Source organism: Sminthopsis crassicaudata, chromosome 2 (genome assembly GCF_048593235.1).
Source record: "Sminthopsis crassicaudata isolate SCR6 chromosome 2, ASM4859323v1, whole genome shotgun sequence".
Taxonomy (NCBI): domain Eukaryota; kingdom Metazoa; phylum Chordata; class Mammalia; order Dasyuromorphia; family Dasyuridae; genus Sminthopsis; species Sminthopsis crassicaudata.
In genome coordinates, this window is record NC_133618.1 from 6,353,762 (window position 1) to 6,376,798 (window position 23,037).

General features: G+C 54.7%; 1 protein-coding gene across 10 annotated transcripts in view; it reads left to right on the plus strand.

The window, feature by feature from the left end:
- Positions 1-23,037, plus strand: part of CYRIA (CYFIP related Rac1 interactor A) — a 51,781-nt gene that overhangs the window by 20,629 nt on the left and 8,115 nt on the right. For 8 of the 10 annotated variants that reach the window (XM_074285406.1, XM_074285409.1, XM_074285407.1 and 5 more), the window contains 8 exons: positions 1,004-1,117; positions 9,385-9,464; positions 18,354-18,475; positions 20,096-20,201; positions 20,696-20,832; positions 21,054-21,131; positions 22,524-22,640; positions 22,719-22,798. In XM_074285406.1, coding sequence (XP_074141507.1) covers positions 9,395-9,464; positions 18,354-18,475; positions 20,096-20,201; positions 20,696-20,832; positions 21,054-21,131; positions 22,524-22,640; positions 22,719-22,798 — 710 coding nt within the window. In that variant the 5' untranslated portion in view covers positions 1,004-1,117; positions 9,385-9,394. Of the gene's footprint in view, positions 1-953; positions 1,118-8,316; positions 8,417-9,384; positions 9,465-18,353; positions 18,476-20,095; positions 20,202-20,695; positions 20,833-21,053; positions 21,132-22,523; positions 22,641-22,718; positions 22,799-23,037 lie in introns of all 10 variants that reach the window. The other 2 variants (XM_074285415.1, XM_074285408.1) reach the window with 2 other exon arrangements.

The window sequence follows — 23,037 nt, forward strand, 5'->3', positions numbered from 1 at the left end:
AAAAATAGCAAAGATTGGTTCAGTAGAAGCCATGAGACACCCCCAGACTCCCCTTTCAGAGCGACCGCGGGTAGTGACCGGGGGAGCGTCGGAGAGTCCTCGGGGTCTCCGTCGCCAGCCCCAACCTCGCGCTTTGGGCCCCGCCTCAGCGGGCCCGGGGGCCTGAAAACCCCGCTTCTCTCCATTTCCCCCTTAGCTGTCGCCCCTCTCGCTGCGATGCTCCCCCAGCCTTTCCTGGCCTCCCTCCGTCTGGCCACACCCTGTGGGGTCCGGGGCGGTTCACGAGAGGTCAGCGCCAACCCTGGGCTGCCCCTGTGTGACCTTGACCACCACCCCATGCTATCCCTATGTGACCTTGACCGCTGTCCTTAGTCCCCAAGCTCTCGTGTGACAAGGGCGGACAGCAGCGCTCGGGGTCGCCTTTGAGGACCCTGACCTTGGGGGGCTGCGACCCCCACCCTGCCTCCCCCTCTGGGTAGAATGAGGTAACCTTGTCTTGCGGAGCCCTCTGGGGGCTTCCTGGAGGCGGGGCCTGCAGTGCCGGCCTGAGAGCCGGATGGGCCCCCAAGTCCACCCCCTCATTCCACAGAGAGGGGACCTGAGGAAGCTCAGGAGGGAAGTGCTTGCCTTTGGGGCGCTCAGTCACCAGCACTTATTGGGCACCTGCTGTTCACCAGGCAGGGGCTGGTTCTGGGGACACAGAGGCGGGGGGAGGGGCTCTTGCTTCAGGAAACTCCCATTTTCGCATGGAAATGGCCCGAGGGGGCTTTAGCTCTGCCCCTGGGAGACGGCGCCAGGCAGGTCTAACTGGGTGCCCCCCTGCGGGCCCCTAGGCCAAAGGCAGACATGCCTGGTCCTTTATGATCGGACCCCGGAGTTGTTGGATTTTTGTACCATTTTTAAATTGGTCTTTTGGTTGCCATTGGCTGGAGATGAGGGGGGGGCGGGAGGAGAAGGGCCATCCTCCCATTCCCCATTCATGGGGCTCCTTCTTCTTCTTCAGGCAGAAAGACCCTCGAGCAAGGCGGAGGCCACGGCTCTGCCCCCTCCAGCTGTCCTGGGCCTGGCGGGGCAGCCCCCACTGGTGACCGCGGCTCCTAGCAAGTTACGCTTCCAGGTAAGAAGGGGCCTGGGCCCCGGACAGGGGCAGGGCCTCCCCACCAGCTCCGGCGCTTACACCGGCTCACAGAGCGCCCTGGTTAAGGGGACGCGAGTCCTTGGGGTCCGGCGGCCTCGGCTTCCGGTTCTGGAAGCGGGGCTGAAGGCCGGGACTCTAAAGGCAAAAGGCCCACAATCTGGGGGGTCCAAGCCAAGTGTCCCCCTTCTCTGAGGAGGGGGAGGTGCAGGGGGCCTGGAGTCCCCCCGGGCGTCTCACCACCGTCAGCGAGTCCCGGGGGCCTTCAGTGTGCTCCAGGGGTTGTGGCTGAGTGCCCCCCGCGGACCCTGGGCCCGGGGCCGCCGGACGCTGCGAGTGCCCCCAGTCCCGGCCCTGGGGGGTCACTGAGTGCCCCCCGCGGACCCTGGGCCCGGGGCCGCCGGACGCTGCGAGTGCCCCCAGTCCCGGCCCTGGGGGTCACTGAGTGCCCCCCGCGGACCCTGGGCCCGGGGCCGCCGGACGCTGCGAGTGCCCCCAGTCCCGGCCCTGGGGGTCACTGCCGAGTGTGGGAGCCGGGCCGGGCCTCTCCTGTGCTTCCCAACCACTGGCTCAGCTGCCTCAGGATGAGAACAGCCCAGGTCTACCCAACTGGCACCTTTACATAAAGTTTACAAAGTACTTTACAAACGGCCTCTGACCCTCAGCCACCCTGGAGGTGGCGCTATTGTACACACCTTACAGACGGGGAAACTGAGGCAGGCTCCCACAGGATCACCCAGATTTTAACATCTGCCGCTGGATTCGAACTCGACACCTCCTAACCCTAAATGTACACATGCTTCTTTTATTCTATTATTTATTTAATTTTGCCGAGGGGTTGGGGTTAGGGACTTGCTCAGGGTCACCCGGCCAGGAGTGTTCAGTGCCTGAGGCCGGTTTGAAGTCAGGCTGTGGCTCCACGAGGGCCACGTGGCTCCGGAGGGGGGGGGCGCCTGTGCGGACAAGCCATAGACTAACGAAGGCCCTCGGGAGTGGGGGGTCTGCTCCGGAGTCTGCAGCTCCCTTGGATCATCTGGGAGTCAGGAGGACGAGGGGGAGGGGGAGGGGAGGAGGGGGAGTGGGGGGGAGGGGGAGGGGGAGGGGGCCTTCTCTAGAAGGGCCATGTCTGGCCAGCAAAAGCTCTTCACGGCCGCCAGCCACAGGGGAGTGATTTCTGCCTCCCCCCCCCAGGGACTGCGTGTTCTGCCCTGGGCCGTGGGGGGGCCGGGGTTCCTGCTGACCTCTGAAATCGAGGCCGAAATCCCCCCTCCCATCCCTGTGCCCCCTCCCATGCCCGCGGGCCCCTCCCATCCCCGCGGCCCCTCCCATCCCCGTGCCCCCTCCCATGCCGCGGCCCCTCCCATCCCCGTGCCCCCTCCCATGCCCGCGGGCCCCCTCCCATCCCTGTGCCCCCTCCCATGCCGCGGCCCCTCCCATCCCCGTGCCCCCTCCCATGCCGCGGCCCCTCCCATGCCCGCGGCCCCTCCCATCCCTGTGCCCCCTCCCATGCCGCGGCCCCTCCCATGCCCGCGGCCCCTCCCATCCCTGTGCCCCCTCCCATGCCGCGGCCCCTACCATCCCCGAGGCCCCTCCCATCCCCGAGGCCCCTCCCATCCCCGCAGCCCCTCCCATCCCCCTGTGCCCCCTCCAATCCCCGCGGCCCCTCCCTTCCTGCAGCCCCTCCTATCCCCCGCGCCCCCAAGCTCACCCTGGGGACGGGCGGACTGGCTGAGCGCTGAGGCTCCCCACAGCCGGGCTCCAGGCCTTCCCTCTGAGGCTCAGGTCAGGGCAGCCTCCTGGCTTCTGAGGCCCCTTAGTGGACACAGCCCCAAACTGCAGCCTGGAGGCCGGGAGGGCGGAGGCCCAGGGAGGGAGGAGGCCCAGGGAGGGAGGAGGCCCAGAGAGGGAGGAGGCCCAGAGAGGGAGGAGGCTCGGGGAGGGAGGAGGCCCAGTGCCCGGTGCTGCCCCCTCACTGCTCCATGGCCCGGATTTCGGGCCTGTCTCCCCGTCTCCTGGCCTGTGACCTCTCGGCCACTGGTCCACGGCCGCATCTCCCAAGCGGGGCACGATCTCTGCCGCCTCTGCCCCCCCTGGGGGGCGGCTCGGGGATGGCAAGGGGATCGGCGCGGGAAACCGCGCTGGGCAAGCCCGGGAAGGAGCTGGGGCGCCCCGGGCCGCGGGGATCTGCGGCGCTCTCCTCCCAAGTCTCAGGGGGGCGAGGGCAGCACAGAGAGAATCGCAAAGTGAGGGGGGGGCGGGGGGGGGGCGCCCTGGGGGGCGGGGCCGCTCCTCTCGGGTCTCTGATGCCCGGCCTTCCGATGCGGCAAATGAGCAGGAGACAAAACTCAGGACAACAGCGCCCCCCAAAGCATTTTAGGGAGAGGACGCGCAGTGACTTTTCAGAGGGGCCTGAGTCCGGAAAGTGGCGTCTGCTGCCGAAGGCGTCTAGTAGTGGCATGGAGCCCTCCCCCTTCCAGCAGTCAATCAACAAACACTTATTAACCACCTGCTGTGTGCCAGATGCCGCTATGGAAACTCCCTGGGGTTTGTCCTGGAACATCTCCTCCTTCTACTTGTTTTCCTAGTGATTATCCCAGAGCCGGGAGCAGAGCAGCAGCTCACCAATGTTATCCTCCCTCCCTCCTCCCTCCCTCCTCCCTCCTCCCTCCCTCCCTTCCTCTTTTTCTTTCTTTCTTTCTTTCTTCCTTCCTTCCTTCCTTCCTTCCTTCCTTCCTTCCTTCCTTCCTTCCTTCCTTCCTTCCTTCCTTCCTTCCTTCCTTCCTTTCTTCCTTCCTTCCTTTCTTTCTTTCTTTCTTTCTTTCTTTCTTTCTTTCTTTCTTTCTTTCTTTCTTTCTTTCTTTCTTTCTTTCTTTCTTTCTTTCTTTCTTTCTTCCTTCTTCCTTCCTTCCTTCCTCCCTCCCTTCTTCCTTCCTTCCTTCCTTTCTTCCTCCCTCCCTCCCTCCCTCTCTCCTTTCTTCCTTCCTTCCTTCCTTCCTTCCTTCCTTCCTTCCTTCCTTCCTTCCTTCCTTCCTTCCTTCCTTCCTTCCTTCCTTCCTTCCTTCCTTTCTTTCTTTCTTTCTTCTTTTCTTCCTTCCTTCCTTCCTTCCTTCCTTCCTTCCTTCCTTCCTTCCTTCCTTCCTTCCTTTCTTTCTTTCTTTCTTCTTTTCTTCCTTCCTTCCTTTCTTTCTTCTTTTCTTCCTCCCTCCCTCCCTCTCTTCCTTCCTCCCTCCCTTCCTTCCTTCCTTCTTCCTTTCCTTGCTCTCCCACCCATGCCAGAGCCTTTGGGCAGCTGCAGACCCTGACAATGGAGCTGTCACGTGGGGATGGGCCCTGCTCCCCCCCCCCCTGCCAAGGCACATGTCCTCGAGGCCTGAGAGCAGAGCACGCTGGAGCCAGGGGCATCTTAGAGAATTCCCAAGACTTCCTCTTCCAAGCATCCCGGCTTTCCTTGGGGAGGGTCCCTCCAGTCGGGCCTGCCCTCATTGGCCTGGGAGTCTGCGTGGGCTACTCCATTGCTCTCAGACCACTGGCTCATTGGGAAATGGAGAGAACACCAGAGTCAGCAGCCTAGAATGAAGCTAGAATGAAGTGATAACACATGTGAAGTGCCGCGTTAACGTACGTCCATGGTTCCATTATCGTCATATTTCTATAAAAAGCCACGACCTCAATTTGTCGTGGATTAAAAATGCAGGCCTGACCCAGGATGGCACGGTGGTTAGAGCACGAGACGGGTTCAGGAGGACCCGGGATCGCCCTCCCCCTGACCGCCTGGGGGGCGCCTCTGAAATCTGGGTGCCGAGGCTCACGGCGCCTGCCCCCCGGGCTTGGGTGAGAGAGAGCGTTGTCGTGCTTGAGGCGCTGCGGGACCAGGCGCTGGGCCTGTGAGGTCACGGCCGTGGAGCAGGAAGCAGTGGGGAACGTCTCAGATCCCAGATGAGGCAGCTGAGGCTCAGAGAGCACAGGGGTCCGCCCGAGACCTCTGGTTGTTCAGTCACTTCAGTGGTGCCGGACTCCTTGCGAGCCCGGTTGGGATTTTCGTGGCAAAGACACTGGAGGGACTTGCCATTTCCTCATCTAGGCCACTTTACAGAGGAGGAAACTGAGGCAAACAGGGTGAAATGACTTGCCCAGTCACACAGCTAGTAACCGAGGCTGGATTTGAGGGCAGGTTTTCTTGGCCCCAGCTGCTTCAGGTTCTATCCACTGTATCAGCCGGCTGCTTCTGTCCAAGATCCCTGGAGCAGATGCAAGTCTCAGGGGTCCTCTGGCTCCTGAACAAGCCCCCCAGCCTTAAAACCCCAGTCATGTGGCGGCTGGCCCACTCTGTCATGCTCCCTGGCCAGGGCATGAGGCAAAGTTGGGAGGAGTCTTTTGGGCCCCCAAGACTTCTGTCAGCATTAGTGGCTGCAGGAATTTGTCAGGGCGGGGGCCAAATCCCATGACCCAGATCAGCTTTATCCACAGACAAATTCCACGGCTTTAAACCCATCCCTGGCTGATCCTTTGCGGTTTTAGGCTCAGAGAGCACAGATTGACTTCCTGCCTCTACTTTACTTTTCAAACCAGGCCCAAAGCCCAAGGCCCACTTCCCCAAATGGCTCCCTATCTCCTTTCAAAGCAAAACCCTTCCCGGGAACCAAAGAGAGGATGTTCTTAAAGCCCTCAGCACAGAACCTCCCACACGTGCAAGTGTTTATTCCCTCCTTACTCCTCCATTTCCAAATGGAATGCCACATCTTCTCTCAGGCAGCCTTCCGCCTCCCATTTCCGTTTCTTTGATGATTGGGCCAAAGAACATAAGTGTTTAGTGCTGATCCTTTATGCCTGAAGGCCCATGGGAAGAGTATGGATTCTCAGGAGGAGGAAGAGGAGGAGAAGGAGAGAAGGAGGAGAAGGAGGAGGAGGAGGAGGAGGAAAAGGAGGAGAGGAGGAGGAGGAGGAGGAGGGAGGAGGAGGAGAGGAGGAGGAGGAGGGAAGAGGAGGGAGGAGGAGGAGGAGGAGGAGGAGGAGGGCAAGAGGAGGAGGAGGAGGAGGGAGGAGAGGAGGAGGAGGAGGGAGGAGGAGGAGGAGGAGGAGAGGAGGAGGAGGGAGGAGGAGGAGAGGAGGAGGAGGAGGAGAGGAGGAGGAGGAGGGAAGAGGAGGGAGGAGGAGGAGGAGGAGGGCAAGAGGAGGAGGAGGAAGAGGGAGGAGGAGGAGAGGAGGAGGAGGAGAGGAGGAGGAGGGAGGAGGAGGAGAGGAGGAGGAGAGAAGGAGGAGGAGGAGGAGGAGGAGGAGGAGGAGGGAGGAGGGAGGAGGAGGAGAGGAGGAGGAGAGGAGGAGGAGGAGGGCAGAGGAGGAGAAGGAGGAGGGAGGAGGAGGAGGAGGAGGGCAAGAGGAGGAGAAGGAGGAGGGAGGAGGAGGAGAGAGGAGGAGGAGGAGGAGGAAAAGGAGGAGGAGGAGGAGGAAGAGGAGGAAAAGGAGGAGGAGGAGGAAGAGGAGGAGGGAGGAGGAGGAGGAGGAGATGGTGGAGGAGGAGGAGGAATTAGCACTAATGATTATAACATGGCTGGTGATGGTAAGATGGTGAGGGTGACGGTGACTAGTAAACACTCACATGCACATTTGCACATGTGTGCACACTCACACACGCATTTTAAAATGTGTAAAGTGCTTGCCACATCAGGAGGCAGCAAGCCCAGTACCAATTGGAGGCAGAAGACCGAGGTTCAAAACCTGACTCTTCTCTCCCCTCCCATGTGATGGCCCCTCGCAACCCAATTTTCCTTACCGGTTAATTGAGGGAGCAGACCAAAGGAGAAAGTCAGGACCTTGGACAGAGCCTTTCACTCCATGGATGGGGAACTGAGAGGAAGCATGATTCTGGACCTCAGCTTCTTCATATAGAATGAAAATTATTTTTTCCTGCCCATCTTGCAGGGAGGTTGTAAAGTTTAAGAGATTATAATTAAGGCTCAAGCCTGGTCACAAAGGCAGAGCCTGACCCCCGGTACCCACTGACCCCCTTGGGGTACGTGCACCTTTGGCCGCCCGCCTCGATGAGAGGTCAGCTCAGGCACTGGGGAGGCTACCTTCTCGTCCCAGTTTGGCCGATTATCCCAGCTCTCCATGTGCTTCTCCAAGTGGTTTACAGCCATGATGTAAAAGCCTTGTAATAACCACCCAAGGTGGATAATAACACTAACTGACTTTTCTAATGGGTCAGTGGGTACCGTGTGACCTGCTTGAGCCTGACAAGGAGGCCGGTACCATGGCTGTTACTCTGTCCATTTCACAGAGGAGAATGCTGAGGCCCAGAGAGGTTACTACAGTCCCACAATTCTGTGTGGCAGGTTAGGAATGCTCCAGGCCAGCACGCCACACACTGGCCACACTGCTTCCGGCAGGTCAGAGGGTCAGCCAATCAGTACTAAGCATTGGATAAGCAGCTTCTATGGGACAGACCATCCTGCTGGGCCCTGGAGTCACAAATGCAAAGAGTAAAATAATTGCAAGATTCTATTTTAATACAAGAGACAAGAATACTCTGTATTTAAGTATACACGGGACAGATGTAAAGAGAATAAAGAGAATGCAAAGCAGTTAAATACGAGGTTCTTTGGGAGGGAGTAGGGATACCTCCTGAAGGTCCAGGAAAGACAGCACAGAAAGTGGGGTTCGAAGGAAGTCTGATTTTATGAGGCGACTGTGAGGAGGAGAAAGTCAGGACCTTGGACAGAGCCTCTCACTCCACTGATGGGGGAACTGAGAGGGACTCATACTCCTGACCTCAGTGTTTTCACATAGAATGAAAATTATGTTTTCACTGCTCACCTTGCAAAGTTTAAAAGATTATCATTAAGAGGACCCTTAAGCCATTTCCTCAACAATTAGAGCATAAGCCTCTTGAGGGCAGGGGTTGTTTTGGCTTTTAATCCCCTGACCCAGAATAAGTCTAAGAAGTAGCTCTGTGGTGCAATGGTTAGAGACTGCAGTCAGGAAGACTTAAAGCTCAAGTCTGGCCTTTTCACTCACCTGCCATGTGACCCTGGGCAAGTCTCTTTAGCTCTGCCTGCCCAAGCCGCGTCAGCTGTGAAATAAGAACAGAACATGGTAAGAGTGCGAACATCATGCAAGCTAATATGCACAGGGCCTGGCACCTTGTAAGTGCTTGTTCCCTTCCCCATCTCCTCCTATGCCAGAGGCCCTTACCCGGCATCCCGAGGTCTTCCTTCCGGCTCTCGTGACATTCTGTGGGGACCAGGACCACATAGGGCACGCGTATCACCAGCTGGCGGGCAGGTGAGGAGAACAGTGGATGGACCATAAGGTTTGCAGCAGGGGTCAAGTTCCTCGACTGTAAAATGAGAATAATAACATCAGCTCCCTCACAATTTGCTGTGCGGACCAAAGATAACACTTGTAAAGCTCTCAGCACAGAGCCCAACACAACCTCGGCACTCATACATCTTAACAAAATGGTTAATTAAACAACAGGCATTAAAACGCTCGTTCACTTCCTAATAAAGGCTGCTGGTTGGTTTAGGTACCAGTAACCACAATACTAACTGGCCACTGTGCAGGTATAAACGCCCAGTGCCCCGTAACTTTGGGGGGTCTAGTCTACCAGGAAAGGAAGCACCTTTGCCAGGCTGCGGCTTCCCCTGCCTTGGGTCTGCTCCGTACCGGGATCCCCCATTTAGAGCACCGAGAGCCAGATTAAATGCATGCCCTTTCCCACCTCCGCTCCTCCATCCCTGCAGAATCAGAAGGGGGCAGCAAAAGACCGAGGGTCACTCACTCGCTCCATTCCTCCCTGGGTTTCCATGGCCACCGAGCGGCCAGTCAGCTGGCCGAGCGCTCGTTGAGCCTCTCTCTGAGTAACCCGAGCTCGGGCTGAAACAACACTCCCGGCCTTGGATGTTCCGAGCTTCCGCTTCCCTGGCCCAGTCAGCAAGATCCCGGGTCGCTTCCACACCAGGTGTCGTCAGGATGCCCGTAATAGACGATGACAACAATGGTTTTTCTGTAGCATCTTCCGTGATTCTTTACTCTGTGCATTAAGCGCCTGCTGCATGCAGAGTCCTGTTCTGGGCACGAGGAGAGACGGCCACCTGGTTAGCATTCAGCTCTGCCCTCACAAGGGGCGTCAGATTGACCCTAAGAGATGCGTCTGTAATGTGCTTTAATGACCAGATATGTTGAGCTTTTATAGAATTCTTTTTTTCCTCTGCCTTTGTAACCCTTTGCTTTTTTATTGCATCCCCCAGGTTTCCTGGAATGGGCAATCTTCTTAAGGTCCTGACCAGGGAAATTGAAAACTACCCACATTTTTTCCTGGATTTTGAAAGTAAGTTCAACAAGTGCCCCGATGCTGAGACCCTTTCCCCTGCTAGCCCTTGCAGCTGGCTGAGAAGGCTCCAGCGGTCCCAGACATGCGGCCAGCCCCAGACCTGAGTCTTCCACGAGAGTGAGGGGGATTCTCCAACAGCTGGGCCAGGCTCCGTGGCTCTAGAAGGGATCTAAGCTTCAGAAAAATAAGCTGTAACCCAACCAAGGCTTGGAAAATACGTTAAAATGCATATTTTAAATTATCTTGAAAACTCAAGGCAATAAAATGAGTAAAGACAAGGGAAATTACTATAATTGGGCAGAAAAATGTCACGTAAGTGGTCTGCAAATACATTCGAGAAATAAAGCAAGAATCCACTATTAGCCCCCTGGCCTATTTAGAATATAAACTACAGACTTTAGAACTTTGATCCTAGAACATCAGAGAGCTCAGGGGAAACTTAGAACATAAAGCATTCTGTCAGAAATAAGGGGGACGTCCAACCTTCCCTCAGGGCCATAAATCTTCTGTGTTTGATGGAAGCCAGCATCAGCCAGAGAACATCTCCTTGATGAACAGTTAAATTGCAGAAGTGGGAGGAAAATTGGGAAATAGAGTCGTAGTTTGATGTTGATTTGAGTTCCATTCCCAGGCCCTACTTATATATTATCTCAAATGAGAAAAAAATATATAAAGTTCTTTTCAAATCTTAAAACACTACATGTAAATCGTGTGTGTATACTTGCCACTATTATTAATAATGCTTTTTTCCATTTCAGTTTTCTGGATAAATTTCTTTTCTCCAAATTTTTTTTGAGGGGGGGAGTTGTATTTTATGTAAAATGGTAGATTATTGATTGTTGCAACATCCAACGGGCCAATGTTGGATTCTTGCTTTACTTTTTTATTTATTTGTAGATCACTTAGATGACATTTTTTTCTCCAGTTAAGCTAGTTCCCCCTGTCCTTATTCATTGTATTCCCTTTCATTTTCAAAATAATGTAAAACACGTACATTCTAAAGTTAGTATTGTTGTCTTACTGGTGGAAACTATCATGTGTCTCTTCCTGTCATTACTGACTCCTTTGCCAGTTTCTAAGTAGCCATGGGCCCTACCTATATTTTATTGCATTCTGAAATAGAAATAGCCTCCTGTTTATTTTTTTTAAATACGGATACTGGATCATTCTGAAAAAACAGCTGAAGGAGCTCCTACGGTGGTATCTTTCGCCCTCTACCGTGATGTTGCACAGCTCTGGCTGATAGGGGGTGGTCCCCCGAGTATGGCCAAGCAACCATTTTGGATAAATGTGCCACGTACAATCACAATCCCCATTTATTTATGCATGTGTATGGATTTATACATCTTTATGCACATATATGTATGTATATATAGCTATATATTTATATATGCATGTAGATAAGTATTTTATATTGTACATATAGGTGTGCATTATACATTTATACGTGTATATGTATATATAGGTATATATTCACATATGCACACATACATGAGTGCATGTGGATAAGTATGTGCATATATACTGTACATATATGTGTATTTGTATGTTTCTACGTGTGTATATATGTTTATATGTATATGTACACATCGTGTGTGTTTATATGTGTGTGCATACAAGTAGTGTGTGCATTTATGCATGTACAGGTACGTCTATGCATGTGTATATTTGTACATGTGTGTATACATGTGTGCTGTGTATGTGCGCTGTATGTTTATATGAGTTATATTATCTATATACATGTAATATTTTATAAGTTATATTTATATCTACATATATCTATCCACGTATCTATCTCCATAGACATGGAACAAGGTTGAGAAGACGCACAGCGATAGCCAGATCCCTTCCCCTTGCTTTGAAAAGGAGGAAAATTGCCCCAGATTGAGACAAGGACTGGGGGGCACGGGATAGGAAAGAGCTGGATTCGCGGGCCCCTTGGGCACTTGGTACTGGGCCGCTCCCTTCTCTGAGCCTCGGCGTTCTTACCCACAGAAGGAGAGGTCTGGGACAGGCTCTCAGTCCGAGGTAGCCGTCGTGGGTGGGAAGATCCGGACCCCACTCTGATGCTCGCAGGTTCCCGAGTCTCACCTTACAGGCGAGGTGCCCAGGCCTCCGAGGCCCCTCAGCTCGGGCCGTGGCCAATGAGCTGTGACCCTCCCACCCGACTCTAATTCCTCCAAGCTGGCTGGTCCAGCTTTAGCTCTGGTGCCCTGCTAGTCTGTTCCCGAGGCCTGCACTGTCAGACTGAATCAGTGTCCCCCGCCCAAGGCAAAAGACTTGTTTGAAGCAGTCCTTCAGCAGGGCACGGGGAGTCTGGGAGCCGAGACTTCATATTTTGGCAGTGGAAATTGCCTTTCTCTGAGGGAGGCCATCAACCAAGATGAAAGAAAGCAGGAACAATTTGTGAAAGACCCCTCCCCTCACGGCCCCCCTCCTGGGCCCAGTCAGTGTTTCTGGAAGGGCCGGGGGTGGGGGGACACTTACCGTATTTGGTACCTTGGACTTTTGTTTTACAAAGAGCAAATAAGTTCCGAACTCAGATGTTTCCTTTGAAGTCAGTGATGAAATATAATTGACCTGAGGTGAAGGACTATAATTGAATAGGGGAAAGTATTTCAGAGCTAAGTCCTCTGTTAGCCCAAGGGTTCCCAGCTCCCTGCAGCGAGCCCCCTCCCCCTCCTCTTGTCATTTGACCTGGGAGAGGAAGGCTCCACTTTCCACTAATGACCCAGGTTTGAGCCCAGGGGGGTGTAGAAATTCCGCCATTTTGTTCTGTTTCCCTCCTCAGGCCAGCTTTCATCTCAGCTACTTTTTGTCGGGAGCTCGGGCAGCCTGGGAGATTCCCACACCAGCATTTCTCCTCACTGTCCAGTCACTGGCAAACGGGCCACAAATCCAATTGGATGAGGTCCAGGTGGGAGGGCTAGCTGAAAAGGGAGGGAAATAGGAGTGCCAGCCCCTGCCCTCGGGGAGGTTTTATTCTATATTCTACCAGGGAGGCACAATCAAGGGCATAAAAATACCCACAAGCCATGTGTAGGGGGGCTCCACAAGTAGGGGACCACAGAGGGACCCTATAGTGAGCCAGAGCTGTGATGTGCACGTCTAAGAGCCAGCGGTGAAGAGGACAGAACTTCAGGCCTGGCAAATGGGCAGTGACAAGCGGGCGCCCCCAGGGGGCTGGCACATAGAGGGGCAAGGAGGAAGAACGTGCTGAGAAAGTTAGGGTTCAGTGACGGGGCCGTTACACGCCAGGATCAAGGGCAGCTATTTGAACCCGCGGCCCTAGGGAGCCACAGATGCTTCTTGAGCTGGAGAGGGGGTCCTCAGAATTGAGCTTGGGGAATATCCCATTGGCAGATGAGTGAGGTAGAGAGAGACTGGGAAGTGAGGGACCCTTGTAGGAGAGCAGGAGAGACATGATGCAAGTCTGCACAGGACAGGGGCTGTCAGGGCAGAGAAGGGTCAGGGAAGACATGTTGGGGGATGGAGGCTGTCCTCCAAATGCAAGGCAGCAGGTTTGGAGCTGTTTATGTGAAATCCCCCCCCCAAGTAGCTTCTGTCCATCACCATACTTATGGGGCGTTGGGAGACTACGAGTTATTCCAGGAGGCGATACTAATCCTTGAGGGGATCGGGAAGGACCGGAAGGGGAGGCACCTCAGGGAGACCTTGAAAATCGGTCCGATGTCCAGTGCTTAGAACACGGACTTCCATCAGGAGGGCCTCAGACCCAGTACTGACTCAAACATAAGCTAGGCAAGTCTCCTGATTTTTGTCTGCCTCAATTTCCTCGTGGATACCATAAAGCGATGGGTCATCTTCAAGGCTGTCTTTAAAGCCCCGAGCCTGCGACAGAAGTCCGGTGCTCTAAGAGGCAGAAGGGACTAGAGCTCCTTGGGCAGAAGCCCAGGAGTGAAGGGAGGAATGAGAGTCTGCGAAAAGCACAAGGCTACAAGGTAGAAGCCGGCCAGGAAGGCTCTAGATTACATCTCCTTCCCATAAATAATATGTACTTTGAGGTCACGGAGGGAGGGCTCACTTTTTGTTTTTCTATCAACAATGCCTTATTTTCAGTTAATCTTATCAATGTTTGTCTGTTAATTAATCATTTTAATGAATTTAATTCGTGATTGTTAGGATTGAAGCTAAAGTTCTCAGTAGGGAAGCAAGCCCATGAGCCCCAGACTTCAGAAAGAACAGTGAGCGTGACTTCTGGGGGGGCCAATGGGAAGAGAGGGTGCTGTTCCCCATGTCCGTCTCACCCACTGTCGTAGGGCCTCCCAGCCTCAGAACCCAGACCGCGGCCCTGGTTCCTGAGGGGTGATGGATGTCCCCGCGGAAGGGGCTGTGGCAGCTAAGGCAGACAAACTTATCTCTACATTTGATGTCCCTCCCCCTGCCTCCAGCTGTTAATGCCTTCCTATAAATCCTTACCACTTTGCAGCTCCCAGTGTGAATCATGGCGCCTAATGTTCATCGAAGAACAAGTAAAGGCGCCGCTGCGATGGATGGAGCCAGGAAGCTTTTCTCTGGCCTCTCTTGGTTTGCCCCAATGCTGTTTATGCAGCGGCCCCCGGGCCCTGAGCGGCCCAGATCCCGGGGCCAAAGTCAGCCTGTCCTCAGAGGTCCGAGACGGCTGCAGAGCAAATGGCGTCTCGCCCTTAAAAACGTAGAGTCCTCCGACAGGCCCGGAGCTGGTTGGGCCAGTTTCCAGGGGCGAGCTCTCTGCGCCGGGGTTAGCTTAGAGGCCGCACGGGGCTCCGGCTGGCCTGGGATCCCCGGCTTTCAGGCCCGATCTCCTCTGGAGGCCCCGCTCACGGGCGGCCGTCTGATCCCTCCGACAAAAGCATTCCTGGCCAGCCAAGCCCGGTGGTACCTCTCCCCGGCTCCGCTGACAGGAGGAATGCTTGCTATCCCCCCGGATGAGAGGGCTCCTTCCCCGCTGAAGGGGGCCAGCTGGAACATGAAACTGGACTCTTATCGACATGCTGACAGTCGCTGCTCGCCATCACTGGGGGGCAAAATTCTCCCAAATGGAGCTAAATCCTTCTGATGAAAACCTCATCGTTCCCGCCCGAGGCTCCTCGCTACACAAATCCCGCACGTGTTGGATTCCTAACGCCCAGCACACAGATGTAGGTCAGAGGGCAGGGGGCGCGCTGCAGTGCGCTCGGCTTTCCTGGTCTGGAACAGGTGTGTAAATCACCCCCGTGTCGGGGCCCCACGGGCTGCTTCCTCGGCCGCAGAAAGAGCTGGTTTCTGAAATGGCTTGTGTAAATCCCAGGGACTTTGAAAGATTGCAGGAGCTCCGGCCTTATGGGACCCTCTTTGAGATTGACCCTGAAATTACTGGAAATCACTGGAGTTGGAGACGTCCGGCATTGGAGGAGATCGGGAGAGGGGCCGTTGCTAGAAGAAATTCAGGCCCACACATTAGGGAGCAAATACCAGATGGGTCACAGATGTAGCTCGCTTCACATTCTGATGCCCTGTGCCATTGGCCAAGTCCTTCATGGATCCTCAAATGCAGCTGACATTCTACTGATTGCTACCTTCCTATAAACCCTGTGAAAATTCCTCTTAGAAAATCACCCATGGTGTAGAATAATGTCTGGGCCCAGTGGATCTGAATGAAAAGGGCAGCCTCCTTCACTTCTCCGGGTCCTCCTAGACGTATTGGGAGACAATTCGCACCCCCTGGTTATCTCTTCTCCAAAGTTCCCAGTTTTAATTTGTCCTCGCTCCAGGCCCTTACAAGCCCTGGCTGACTTCTTCCGAACCATCCCCAGTTTGTCAGTGTCCTGCTTAAACAGCGGCAAGCACGAGGACACCAGGTAATGGCGGACCCATCACCTTCCTAACCTTGGAAGTCTCGCCTCCCATAATTCAGTGGTGTTCGCTTTTTTGACTATCTGCTGAGATCTCTAGATCTGATCACAACTACTGGTTTCGAACAGAAGCCCCCTCCGTCTCGTGGCGGTGAGCTTGATTTTTACGTGAGTGCAGGACTTTCCGTCTGTCTCTGGTGAGTTTCACTTGGGTTCACCCCAGTGCTGTAGCCCATTGAGATTCTTTGGGATGCAGTGGATCTGTCAGCCTTCCCGGGAGAAAAATGGGCCAAAGTGCCCGGGTAGCAATTTCCTGTCGGGCTGGCTCTAGCCATTTAAGTTTCGAATCCTTCTGATGGTTTTCCTGTTGAATCCTTATCTTTCCTTCTATCCACAAGAAAAGGGTGGCCGCTAGGATGGGAAATTTGCTGAAATCTAGGGAAGCTCTGCCCACGCACTCCCCTAGCTACTCCTTTAGGAGTCTCATTGATGAAGAAGATGATCCTGGTCTATCAAGATCCAAGCCGTCTTTGTCATCGCTTCTTCCTTTTCAAAATGTCGCCCAACCCTCTCTTTAATGGTCCCTTCCCGAATTTGTGCACGAATGGAGTCAGCACGCTGGCCCAGAGTTTGCAGACGTCGTTCCCCTTCCTTTTCTCGGGGAGGGTGGGATAAGAACAGTATTTGCCCCTTTTTAATCTCCCTTTGTAAGCACTGCCCTTCTCCGAGTCACTCCGCCTCACGAGCTGGACGTCCTTCTCAGCTCCTCACTCTCTCCCCTCATCACCCGTCAGTTACCAGTTCTCTCACTTCTGCCTGAGCAACCCTGTTACCATCCCTCTCTCCCCCATCATCTGGACCCATGCAGCAGCTGCTGGGGGGTCTGCCTCCCCCAAGAGCTCCCAACTCCAATCCGTCCTCTCAGAGTGCCCTTCCTAAACACGCCTGACCGCGTCACCGCCCCTGAAACAAACTCCAGGGCATTTCCGCCCCTCCCAGAATCAAATGGGAAGTCCCGTTCTACATTCAGAACCTTTCGGACCCTCCACTATTTCAGTTTTCTAGTGTTCTTACGCCTTCCACTGTCCTCCCCGCCGTACTCCACCACCCAGCGACACAGCCTGCCTTCTGCAACTGCTCCCACGGACTCTGGGCATTAGCCCCGCCCCTCCCTCAGGACCGCCGTTCTCTCCTCCCCGTCAATACCTCCTGGATTCATTGGGTTTTTTCAAGTGTCCCCTTAATGCGAGTTCTTTCCTCTGTTGCTCGTCTTCAATCTGTCCTCTCTGTGGCTTCTTCACGTGTTCTTATTTGCATTTTTTTTCCCCGATGGACAGAACAGGAGCTTCCTGAGAGTGGCCACCACGCTCTATTATTATGTAGAGTATATAGCGTGTGTGTGTGTGTGTGTGTGTGTGTGTAAATACATATATATATCATATTATAGAATGTATATATAGAATATATATGCATGTATATCTGTCTGTCTGTCTGTCTGCATAGTAGATGCTTAACAATTGTTTATTGCTTGACTATCTTTTGCCTTTCTTCTCATCCCTGTTGGCTAAAACAGTGCTTGCCACAGAGTAGGTGCTTTAAAAGCCTCGGGGATTGGCCATTTCTAGGAGAAGTCTTGGGTCTGGGGCATCCCCCAGCTTGGGCATTTCCTGTAATTCCTCAAAGTCTGGTTTTTGTATCCCGAGCCCCTGGCAGAGTAGCCACGATGTGCCAGGCTCTCTGCAAGTGTTTGTTGGTTAATCAGAAAGTTGCCTGAGGGGGCTTCACTTGTCCATGACCACATAATTGGTAAGCCAAGGCAGAAGGATAGTCTCGATCGAAGCCCCGTACACGGCAGACAGTCGGTCAACGACTCTGGAGTTAGTTGAGTCTGCCCCCCATTAAAGTTTATGTTCCTGGCAGGTGACACTTGGGTTTTCACATCTGTGTCTCCAAGAGCTCAACAGAGGGCCGTGAACACAGTAGGTATTTACTTAAAGAAGGTTTGTCCACTTGAATGAAAACATTCCAGTTTCTGGTCCTCGTGAGTTTAGTCTAGACTCCTTTAAAAGGCAAAATCTAGAAGCACGAGGAGCCCCTGTTCTCATCCTGATGATACTGGCCCAAGGGGGACTGAAAGCATTTTCCTTCATGAAATTGCAAGAAGCTTATGCCTTTTGTCCGTCCTGTTCCAATGCCCTGTGTCCATCCTGCTCTGACTCCCCGTGTCCCCCCACTCTTATTCCCCGTGTCCCCCCGCTCTGATCCCCTGTGTCTGTCCTGCTCTTATGCCCTGTATGTCCGTCCTGCTGATGCCTTGTGTCCATCCTATACTGATTCCCTGTGTCCCCCCACTCTGACTCCCTGTGTCCCCCCTGTTCTGATGCCCTGTATCCATCCTTCTTTGATGCCCTGTGTCCCCCCGTTCCAATGCCCTGTGTCTGTCCTGCTCTTACTCCCTGTGTCCTCCCTGTTCTGATGTTCTGTGTCCCCCCGCTCTGATTCCCTGTGTCCATGCTGCTCTGATGCCCCGTGTCTGTCCGTCCTGCTGATGCCCTGTGTCCATCCTATACTGACTCCCTGTGTCCCCCCTGCTCTGATCCCTCATGTCTGTCCTGCTCTTATGCCCTGTATGTCCATCCTGCTAGTGCCCTGTGTCCCCCCTCTCTGACTCCCCGTATCCCTCCACTCTGACTCCCCATGTCCCTCCTCTCTGACTCCCTGTGTCCCCCCTGCTCTGACTCCCTGTGTCCCCCCTGTTCTGATGCCCTGTGTCCCCTGCTCTGACTCCCCATGTCCCCCCGTTCTGACTCCCTGTGTCCATCCTGCTCTGATCCCTCATGTCTGTCCTGCTCTTATGCCCTGTATGTCCATCCTGCTAATGCCCTGTGTCCCCCCGCTCTCACTCCCCGTATCCCTCCACTCTGACTCCCCATGTCCCTCCTCTCTGACTCCCTGTGTCCCCCCTGTTCTGATGCCCTGTGTCCCCTGCTCTGACTCCCCATGTCCCCCCGTTCTGACTCCCTGTGTCTGTCCTGTTTTCCACACTGCTTAGATGCTCAGCCCACGGAGGGTGAGAGAGAAATCTGGAACCAGGTCAGCGCCGTGCTCCAGGACTCGGAGAGCATTCTCACAGACCTGCAGGCTTACAAAGGCGCGGGCCAGGAGATCCGTGACGTGAGTGAGCCGGGCCAACGATAATATTGTCCTGACGACGGCGGGGGGGAGCGCAGGGGGGGGGGGCTGGAGAGGGAGGGGATGAAGTCATCACTGCAGCATTTCCTAGAATCCTGGAAAGAACAGGGGAGGTAATGTGCATTTAAGCCAATGTATGAATGGTCCCTTTTATTTGAGGAAATTCATCCAACCAGACATTGTATCCAGCCCATAGCCCCACGTCCAGACATACACACTCGGGGTTCGACATCCGCCTCTCACATAATGATTTAGTGTTCCAGCTCCCGCTCGCCCAGTCATTAACCAGGCAACCCTGCAAGGAAAGCAAACATGTGATGATAAGGCCGGTTTCTAGCTAGTCCTTCCCGTTCTGGCCGCGGCCGCTGCCCTTGCCGACCCCGCATCCCGGATGGGGCTGACGCCGTTTCCCTCAGGTCTCTCCCTTCAGATCATCCCAGGGTCAGAGCTTCAGAGCTGTCGGCTGCCCCCTCTGCCCGTTTTGTGGATGAGACCAGAGGTCACTTAGGTATCAAGGGCAGAGCCCGGATGCCAGTCAAGGCCTTCTCAGTAGAAATCCCCCATTCCTTCTGCCCCGTGCTGCCTCGAACCCTGCTCCTCCTCTTATCTAGGGATAAAATAAAGGTCGTTTTCTCAGGTTGGGCTCCAGGGCCTTCAACACCCCAGCTCAGCCTCCTCAGCAGCCAAGCTTCCGATCTCTCCCCTTCCAGCCAGAGACTTTGGTTACTGTACCCCACACTCGGCCTTCCATCTCCAGCCTCTGCCCTGACACAGCTCCCCCTATTCCTCGTGCGTACCTTCCCTTCTCCCTGCCTCTCACTCCTTCTGTGCCTTCAGAGTTTCCTCTCCCAGGAAGTTCCTTTGATTTCTCCATTGGCAACTGATTGTCCCCTCCCGAAATATCATTGGGCTTATTTCTATATTTCTATATTCCCTCCCAGGAAGGTCATTGTGGGCAGGAACCTCTTGTTTGGGGTTTGGGATCCCCAGTACCCCGCTTAGTGTCTGCCCAGCATTCATTCATTTATTCATTCATCAATGGGCACTGATAGCATAGGGCCTGACACATAGTAAGCACTTAATGAAGCGATTGATTAGGCATCTGTTAGGGCTCAGGCCCTCCTGAAAATGCCAGCACAGAGAAAGTGGCCCCTGTCCTCAAGCAGTTTGCATTCTTTTGGGGGAAATAGCCCATGAGCCCACGAGTAAGAGCGAAAATACAAGGCAATAAAAAGTCATTTGAAGGGGGAGCACTGGCTCCTCTGAGTCAGGGGCGCCCTGTGCCGCAGAACTCGAGAACACAGAACATGGGAGACAGAGAGCATTCTCTCCACATTTACGTTTTTCCATCATTTGCATGAAGTCAATAATTCCCATGCCTCTGAAGGAGGAAGGAAGATTTCATGGTGTGGGGAGCTCTTCTCCTGTGAGGAAACTGCCTCCACCCATGTAGGCTTCCTCTTCTCCATGACTTGGATCTCAGGGGGGAGATTTTGTGACTCTTCCAGGTCCCACAGGCGGTCGGCTTCAGGGACGGCACTTGAGCTTTCTGCTTCAGAGGCCACTTCTTATCCATGACCTCCCGTGACTTCTCCCTTGCAGGCAATCCAAAATCCCAATGACATCCAGCTGCAAGAAAAGGCGTGGAACGCGGTGTGTCCACTTGTTGTCCGACTGAAGAGATTCTATGAATTTTCCATCCGGCTCGGTAAATATTCCATTTTACTTATCTGTTTTCTTTTTTTAATATCTCACTTTGATGCTTCGATATTCTTCTAACAGCATTGTCCATCTATATTGCACCTCCTGCTTTATACACAACTGCCTTGGAGGGGGGGGGTCTATGATATAAGGATTATTGTCCCCTTTTTGGAAGGGGCGCAGAGAGTTAAAGCAAGGCCCCTCCCACCCCCGCACCCTCCTCTCACCCTCAGCTCCTTCTACAAGCCCATGGAGAGACATACAAGCTGGGTTACCTCTGAGACACGGGATGAGGTCTCAGAAGGACTGGCTCCAATCCCTTCATGTGGAAAGAAACCCTCAGGAAGGGGCGGACCATTTCCTAAGGCTCCATCTCAGAAGGTGGAAGGACTGGGGGGGGGGGGGGAGTCCACACTCTCTGGCTTCAAATCCCCTTCTCTTCCCCCCCCCCAGGGAGGAAAGAGACACCCATGAGGGTGTGCTCATGGCTTTGCCTTTCAGAGAAAGCTCTGCAGAACCTTCTGGAGTGCCTGACGTGCCCCCCCTACACCCCCACCCAGCACCTGGAGCGAGAACAGGCCCTGGCCAAGGAGTTCGCCGAGATCCTCCACTTCACCCTTCGCTTTGATGAGCTCAAGGTGAGAGGGGCTGCCGGGCTCCCCCTGTAGCTCCTCCTCGGGCTCGAGATCAGGGAGGCCGGAAGATGGACGCAAGCCCGACCCCAGCTTTCTGTTCACCCTCTAACCGAAATCCGGCTCTTTCTTGAACCACGAACGTCGGCGACAGCTGCGGCCGGCCGGCAAATGAGGAAGCCCCGCCATGGGACTGGCCGACGTTTGTCTTCTCTGTCTCCTTCCAGATGAGAAACCCCGCGATACAAAATGACTTCAGCTACTACCGGCGGACAATAAGCCGCAACCGCATCAACAACATGCACGTAAGCCCGCGGGCTCAGCCGAGGCTGCCATGAGGGTGCTCTTTGGGGAGAGGGCTGTGGGAAGAAAAATGGGGGCCCTTCTATTTAAAAATGACTTGTTAACTAAAGTGTTGTAGACGTCTTTTATCTCTGTGTTCCCTGTATTCACACTCCCCAGGAAGAAAAAAGCTGTCCCTTATCATAAAGAGTTACAAATTGAGCAAGAACAAACAACTCAAAAAATCTAGCAAACAGGCTGTAAAGGAGACCCGTGTCCTTCCTGCCTCCCCCGTGGCTCCCCCGCCCAGGGAGGCGCTTTCTTGTGCCTCTTCCCTGGGGCCAAGCGTCCTCTCAGCAGCGCTGACTCTGGGCTGCTTGTTCTTCCTGTTGGCGTCTTAGGGACTCTCAGCATAATTCTGAATTACTTTCCAAAGTAGATTAACGTGTAACTCCACGAACAGTGCATCAGTCTGTCCTTGAGAAACATTTGTTAAAGAATCATCACGTGTTCTGCTCCGTCTGGAGGACAAACCAGAAGCCGCTGGGGTAGTTTCAGGGGGTAACTGAGCAGAGGCCAGGAAGAACTTTCCAGACAGAATGGACCACCTTAGGGGGTGGGCTCTCTCCACAGGCTGCTGGAGGCTAAGGCTGGGGGTGCTGTAGAAGAAAGCACCGGTCATCTGGAATTGTAGTGAGGGTTGTGGGGGCTGAGAGTCCCCGCACTTGTGCTGGGGAGGAGCCGAGAGCCCCCTGCAGACACTGGGTTAGATCAAAGCAGGGAGCTGGGACTCATGGGTAGGAGGATGAGTTCTGTTTCCAGTTTGAGCTGGCGGCAGGGGGTCCTGGAGAGACTGAGCAGGCAGCTGCGATGTGAGCGTGATGCTCAGTGTGGGGATGGACCGAGCCCTGGATCTGGAGCCATCTGCTCGCTGGCTCCGAGAGGGACCAGCAGACATTTATTAAGCTCCTGCTGTATGCATGCCATCCTGATCAATGAGGAGGACGTGGCTGGGAAAATCACTAAATCGGTCATCAGGGATCTTGAGCCCCCCCCCCCTCCCCGCAGCCTCTGTGACTCTCTGTAAGTCACTTGTCCCATGTGGGCCCCATGCCTTATCTGTAATATATAGTATGACCTTGATGAGCTCTGAGGTCCCCGCCAGCTTTAAGTCCGTGAGTCTGTAAAGTTAACTAAACGGGCCCAGGGCGCAGCTTACAGGCCCGGAGCGGGTGGGTCAGAGGACTCACTCCCTGAGACAGGGCCGAGGGCCACATTCACGGGGGAATCACTCCCGGGCCGGAGAGGGAGGGCTCACTTCGAGGAAGCCCTGGGGCCGCGGTGGCCAAGGCTTGGACTCGAGAATCGCAGACCCCCCAGGACCCCTCTTTACAAGCCCCCTCTTCCCCCATCAGCTAGACATCGAAAACGAAGTCAACAACGAGATGGCCAACCGAATGTCCCTCTTCTACGCAGAGGCCACGCCCATGCTGAAGACCCTGAGCAACGCCACCACGTACTTCGTGTCAGAGGTGAGGGTCCCGGGGGCTCGGGGAGGGGCGCGGCCCGCGGCTCACGGGACAATCTGACCTCCGGCCTCCTCTTCCTAGAACAAAACGCTGCCCATCGAAAACACAACAGACTGCCTTAGCACCATGATCAGTGTGTGTAAAGTCATGCTGGAGACCCCGTAAGTGAAGGGCCCCGAGGGGATGGGGCGCTGTGGGGTGTCTGTGACCGAGCATGGGCGGAGGTAACCGGGAAGGGCAAGACTGGAGGGCCCCGCCCGACCGAGCCCCAGGGCTCCCTTCCCACGGCCAGGAGGGTCCTGGAGGGGCGGTGGGAGGCACGGGCCCAGCCAGGCGGCCGCTTCTCCCCCAGACTTTGCTTTTCCCACCTGTGAGATGGGGCTCCGGCTCTCCCGGAGCT